This window comes from Solanum lycopersicum, chromosome 7, assembly GCF_036512215.1.
Source record: "Solanum lycopersicum chromosome 7, SLM_r2.1".
In the NCBI taxonomy this organism is placed as follows: domain Eukaryota; kingdom Viridiplantae; phylum Streptophyta; class Magnoliopsida; order Solanales; family Solanaceae; genus Solanum; species Solanum lycopersicum.
The window spans coordinates 32,602,646-32,609,819 of record NC_090806.1 but is presented as its reverse complement, the minus strand read 5'-3'; the positions used below and the strand labels follow the sequence as shown (position 1 = coordinate 32,609,819).

Here is a 7,174-nt window from a genome sequence, read left to right as displayed (position 1 = left end):
AGTACTAGCTAGACACTTCCCAAATGCTTCTTTCCACAAGTGGAGCAAGTAGGTTTAACAATTTGAGAACCACGATCCCTCTCATAGTTAACCTTAGGAGAATTAGGGACATCTTTGTTTGGAGCTCTCTTCTTAAACCTAGATTGAATTTTGCTCATCGGTTCTTCACATTGTCACACCTTTGCCCTTACTTTCAAGTTTAGACTCTTCAATGGATTGAGCATACACAATAAGACTTGATAGAGTCATGTTATTATGGGGCATGTTCATACAACATTATTCTTGCACAGGGTCGGCAACAGAATTCACAAACCTACTCATTTCATCCCTAGGTTTAGACACAAAAGATGGACAATAATTAGACAATAGGGTAAATTTTAAGCAATACTCTTCCACACTCATGTTACCTTGCTAAGTTTTATAAATTCCTCAACCTTTACTTCGCTATTTTCACGGGGAAAGTACTTTCCAATGAATGTTTCCTTAAACTCTTCCCATTCTATAGGACCCGATTTAAACGGCCTATTATCTTTCAATTATGTGTACCACACTTGAGAAACTTCCCTTAATTTGATAAAAGCCAACCCCGCCTTCTCCTTAGAAGTCACTCCATAACACTCAACACCTTATAAACGCCATCTAAGAATTCTTGGAAGTCCTCTCCCACCTTAGAACCAAGAAAGGTCGGAGTATTAATCCTCACAAAGTACCTCAACCTAGAGGTCATGTTACTCTCAAAAAAATTCACCCTAGGCCCCACATCTCTATTTGCTTTAGCCGTCGTGGTTCGGGCTAGGGCAACAAGAGCTCCTCTAACTGTAAGGACCCTCAAAATGAATTAAGGTGCTAGAGAATCACATGTGTCTAGAAAGGTTTAAAATATGTTAATTAAGTGTTTTAAAGTATGCATACATAATTTGAGGTCATTTGGAAGTCAAACGTCCAATGAAGTTCGAAAGTTAGCCTTGAGACGTGCCTGTGTGTCTTGACATGTTTTACGTGTTAGTTTTGGTTGAAATTGATATGGAAACTCTATAACTTGTATATGATTGTATTTACGTCAGAAACATCTGGGTAGAACTCTCCAAGGGCCCCCACAAAAGGGCCTCAAGGAGGATCCAAAGGCTACTAGAAACTGCCTTGGCAGTGTCTAGATAAGCCCAAGAATACCGGACAATAGGGTTGGTGATATCCCGTCGATGGGGGAGGCATCATTCAATACTTAGACTTGGGAAGGCTAAATCAAAATGAAAATTCTCAGACCCAAACAACGGTTGCTGGTACGGCCCGTCGATGGGTCTACTGGGCATCGTTTGGCGGTGTTGATGCAACCTGCAATTGTTGCCAGGCGCACTGTTTCATTAAGTGGTGAATAGGAAATTCACCCCCACGTCCTAAATTGATCCTAGATGGTTAAATTTAGGCACTTTAGGGTATATTAAGTTGGTTATTAAGTTCAAAACCCCATCCCAATACATTGTTCAAAATTAGTCTTCCTTCTCCAAAAGAAACCTCTCTAGAAACCTCCATTGGAGATGAAGCTCAAGAACAACTTGTATATTGGATTCCAATAGATTTTTCACCAAGTTTTCGTGGTTCTCTCTTAGAATAAGGTATGGCGATCCTTCATCCTTAGTCAAACTTTCTTCTAATGATTTCCTTCCAATTTTTCAATGAAGAATTTATGATCAAAATTTCTATCTTTCAATATACCCATGGTTCTTTCTCAAATTGTTTTCAAAAGCATGCTTATGATAAATTATGGATTAGATACTGTTTTGAATGTGATTTTGTACCACTTCAAAAATCCAAGACGTGTTCTAGATCCTAACATAAGTGTCATAAGGTATACACACCGTTTTAAGGTCCATTTAAATAAATATAATTCATTTAGGAAGTCTAAAAACCAAAAATATCCTAGAACATCCATGACGTTAAGAAACTAGTTCAAGGAGGTACTAGTGTGCCTTAGCCTATTTGACTACCTTTTAAGAGTAAAAAATTCATGAAAATTGGTGGACGAGTGTCTAAACCGTATTAGAGTTGATTCATAGTCGAAACATATGAGTACAAATCCCCAAGGACAAACCAAGGTCCCATGCATATTGGAGTCAAACAGTGCCTGGGCAGTGTGCACACACGTAAGGCAATTGACGAAACGTGTGTGTATCGACGGGGTGTCGATGCCATCCGTCAACCAGAACTTATCAAGATCCTTGAAGGGTCTCTTTTTTCACACTCTGTGATCTCATCGATGAATGTGCAGCACGGAAGGGGGGTTGGTCTATCGATTGACACACGAGGCGTCGACGGGGTCTCGTAGGTGAGTGACCTGTTTTTGCTGCTTATTTTTAGTTGGGTTATTTCAATTAAATATGGTATTAATTAATTATTTAGGGTATTTAGGGAATAATAACTAATTTATTTAACATCCCATATAAAGACCCAAACTCCATTAGACTAATCACAACTCACAAAACAAAACTCTATTCCTTTTCTCTTCTTTCTCTCTCTAGTGAAAACTCCATTGAATACCAAGCTAAGGGAGGGTTTTAGAGCTGAAAATATCAAGGTTTGAATATCAATATTCATCAATTGAGAAGGTATGAGATCTAATTCACCTTTGAGACCTCTTTCCTCAAAGGGTTCCATCAAAAAATTGATTTCAAAAGTTGAGTTTTCAAGTGGGTTTTCATCCAATATGAAATTGATGTTATGAATTGATTTTATTATGATTTATTTTAGATATTATGTATATATTAACATGTATTATAACCTAATTATGATCTATATTGATGGTTTGGTTTAGTCCATAGAAGATGACCTATTCCCCTTAATCTTAGGTTTTGATCATGATATGAATTAGATTGTATTGGTTCAATTGACTTGGTTATTGTTTGAATTACTACTAGATGATTTTTTTAAAATAATAATGAATGAACTAGGTTATTTATAGTCTTTCATTCTAGTTCTTGATAAGATGATCTAGGCTATGAAGTATGTTGTGAATTGACCTAAGTATCTTGTCTTAAGCTATGATCTAGTATTGAATTGGGATGTAGTGATACTTCTAGCCTTGTGATCATATTGGTTATTGATTTATGATGATGTATAAACAAATTGGGTTAAATTGAGGGTTTGTGGTATGACCTTGATGATGAACTATGAAGGAGACTTGGTAAGTCTTATGCTTCCTATCCTTTATTTCAAATTGTGGTAAATTGTGATTAAGTCATGATGTTGTATTGGAGTATGCTTTGTATAAGAATTGATAGGATAATATGATGTTGAATTGAAATGTCTTGACCATGATTTGTGAGATTTTTTCTTAAGATGTAAATGTTATAAGGATGGCGAATGATTTACCAATATGCCTTATCATGATATAAGAATGTAAAGGTGCTCACTTCACCTATATGAATTGTAATGGAAGGAAAATACTCAAAAAATTCTTATTGAGCTATGATTATGATGGTGTTTATACAAGAATTATACCCTATGACCTACAATAATCTATGATGATTAATAAAGATATTAAAGAAATTTCAAAAATGGACCCTAGCTTAGCAATGCGTGAACTATAGTAAGGAGGGTCCCTTCCCACATAGGGAAGGTAGGATCACTGTGTACTCTTGAGATTGGAGACTATAATGCATATATCATAAAAAGGGTCCCAATTATATCTCCTAGTTCTTGAACTATGTGGTCCCCATAGGAATACTAGCTAGTGGATCCATATAGTTGCTATGTTCATGTTTTGGTACTAGCCTTTCAAGTAGTTCACCTTCTTTCAGTGTGGGGTTCCATGACACCGGACTCCACATTTCTCATTTGGTCTATGTCGCGTAGGGCAAGATGTTCTCAAAAGGTAAAACGAACTAAAGGATTGAACTATAACTAAGATGACCTAAGGGGTATAGCTTAGTCTAGGAAGGGTTACGGGACTCTACCTAACATTTGACCGGTTAGCCTTGAAGGGAGTCTTAGGAGGATGTTTTTATGTCTGAAAATCCTTATATTTCTATATGACATGTGTATGATGAATTTCACAATTTTGATACTATATGTTGATTGGTGTCATTTATGAATGTGTGTCTGTCTATATGATTAAAGAAAAATAATATGTACTCTTAAATGTTATGATGTATAAAGTATAAAATTAGTCATGGTTCTTGTTGGGTTACTTGATTGAGTAAGGTTATGGAGATTTGCTTGTCATTGCACTTGTTGACTCGATAGGGGTGATGGGTAATTGTCTTGCTTTGGTTATGTTATAATGAACTCTTATTCATGCTAGTTGTGGTTATGATTTGATGGTAGAGTAGCTTTGACTATATGTCTAATAACATGATATGCATGTTGACTTGACTAGTTTTGATGTCGTTCATCTTGTGATGTACATTCTTATGACTTAATGAATATGCCTAATGATTTGATATGATCTTGTTGAAAATGCATGAGTGTTTTCAAAGTTAATTGCACACCTTTATGAGATGTCCCTTTTCTTAGAATGATTTCAAAGTATGTGTACATATGGTTACATACTTAGTACATGTGGTGTACTAACCCCATTTCTTCCTTTTCCATAACATTTTAGGTTCCGATCGTTGAAGTGATTAGACGACGACTTGAAGAAGGCTTGGATCTCTTATTCATCCAAGTAGGGTAGGTCCTCACTTTTCTAGGGCAATGTCACTATCTAGCTAATGAAGTTCTTTTGAGTTTAAGACAATTATGTTCTTTATTTTTCATTTAGTATAAAATATTGTATAGGCTATGTGAGGCATTCTTTCTTTGATGTATGGGCAATGCCCAAGTTATTACACTCTGATTAGATGGTTATGAGATGATACAACTGTTATGACTATGTTATATCTTATAAACTTATGTGCAATAAAAGTAGAAGACTAAGTAATCTTCCTATATGAAGGGTCTATGTATACTCGATTTATATGTATACAATGTGTATGTAAACCTCTGAGTAGGAGCAATGAAATGTTTTAAATTTTCGTCTAAATTTGACCTAATAATGTAATAATGTAAGCTAAGAGTCTACTCTTAATCCTCAAAGAGGACGACGATGCTGGTTATGTGTAGGAGCATTTTCCCGAATGTGACAAACTTGGTATCAGATCATGAGGTTGAATTGTCTTCGAGTCAATGTCATTCTCAATAATGTCTATGTAAGTTCGTATTCAAAATTGTGAAGTGCACCACACTTATTGATAGGAACCGACATATGACGCCTAGGAAACTCTCAGAATTCCAATATCATGCCTTTGGAGCATTAGCTCTATGTGCTTTGCATCTAATCCTATTGGTGTGATTTTAGGAAATGAATACCCGAAATAATGCGGCACGAATACTTGAAGAAGATATTTCCGATGAGGGAGTTTCTCCCCATGGTGATCAAGTTCCTCCTCTTGAGGAAGATGTGAATGATGACCAAGCTATGGTGAATCCTCCTCCTTTGATGGATGAGAACATAAGGGCCGATCTCCTCCAAAATGGGCCAAGTACCCAAGCACAAGCCGCCACTACTCAGGCCATGATGACCCAAGAAAATCGAGAGGTTGTACCCCAAGCTCATCAACGAGTTGCTACCATGGCCTCCTGTCTAAGTGATTTCACTAGGATGAACCTTTCTACTTTCTATGGGATCAAGGTTGAAGAACACAACCAAGAGTTTATCGATGAATTCTATTAAATTCTCTATGCTATGGGGTTGTCTACTAGTGAGACGGCTGAATTAGCCACCTATGAACTTAAGGATCTGGCTCAAGCATGGTACATCTAATGGAGGGACAATAGGCCTTTAAGAGGTGGACCCGTGACTTGGGAAGTGTTCAAGAAGGCTTTTATTCATCAATTCTTTCCTAGGGAGAATAAGGAAGATAAAGTGGTGGAGTTCATAAACCTTCAACAAGGAGGTATGAGTGTTCATGAATACTCTTTGAAATTCACTAAATTGTCAAATATGCTCTTTCTTTGGTTTCCGATCCTAGAGATTAAATGAGCCGTTTTATGACAGGGTTGTTATATGATTTGCAAGAGGAGTGTCATTCAGCTATGCTACATGAAAATATGAACATTTCTCGCCTCATGGTTCATGCTCAACATGTAGAAGAGGCAGGGGATAAAATGAAGAGTAAGGAAGACAAGAAGGCAAGATCATTTGACGGAGGTTCTTCAAAAAGAAGGGTTGAGATACAAGACAAGCGTAGTTTGAAGAAGCGTGTTTCTTATCAAGTTCCTTCTATGTTCCCTAAGGCTAGGGATGATAGGGTGGCTAACCCAAAGCCTAATAAGGGAAAGGGAACTAGTTCACCAACAAAAAAGCCAACTTGTGGAAACTGTGGCAAGAAACACTATGGGGATTGTCTTACGGGGACATATAATTGTTTTGGTTGTGGTAAAAGTTGGCACAAGTTTAGGGATTTCCCTAATGTGAGGGGTCAAGACAAGGGTAGCTGTCAACATCAAGCAAGTGGTACAAATGAGTCTCCAAAGAAGAGTCTTTTCTATGCTCTCTGCTCTAGGGGTGAGCAAGAGACTTCTCCTGACATGGTGACCAATATGTTGAAAGTCTTCTCTATTGATGTAAATACCTTACTTGATCCCGATGCTGCTTTATTATTTGTTACTACTAGAGATGTATATGCCTTACTTAATCCCGGTGCTACTTTATCATTTGTTACTCCTCTAGTAGCTAAAAGGTTTGACATTTGCCTATATTTTGCATGAACCTTATATAGTGTCTACCCCGGTGGATGAGTCGGTTGTTGCAAAAACGGTCTACAGAAATTTCCTTATAATGTTGCCCAATAGAGTTTTTATGTTGAACTAGTAAAACTTGCTATGCTTGATTTTGATATGATTTTGGGTATGGATTGGTTGCATGCTTGCTTTGCCTATATAAATTGTAGAACGAGGGTGGTGAAGTTTAACTTTCCAAATGATCCCATCTTAGAGTGGAAGGGGAAAATTCTATCCCTAGAGGTCGTATCATCTCTTGTTTGAAAGCATGCAAATGGATATCTAAGGGGTATTTATATCATTTAGTAAGAGTCCATGATTTACACTCTGAAATTCTTCCAATTAAGTCGGTCCCCGTTGTGAGGGAATTGTAGAAGGTCTTTCCTTATGATCTTCCCGGTATTCCTTCTGAATGGGA

At 37.1% G+C, this 7,174-nt stretch overlaps 1 protein-coding gene across 1 annotated transcript; it reads left to right on the top strand.

The window, feature by feature from the left end:
- The first annotated feature begins 5,719 nt into the window (after window positions 1-5,719).
- On the top strand, window positions 5,720-6,744 carry LOC138337397 (uncharacterized). The gene is made up of 3 exons (XM_069287306.1): window positions 5,720-5,787; window positions 5,881-5,930; window positions 6,032-6,744. Exons 1-3 carry the CDS (start codon window positions 5,720-5,722, stop codon window positions 6,742-6,744), a joined length of 831 nt encoding a protein of 276 aa, XP_069143407.1.
- Window positions 6,745-7,174: the final 430 nt, after the last annotated feature.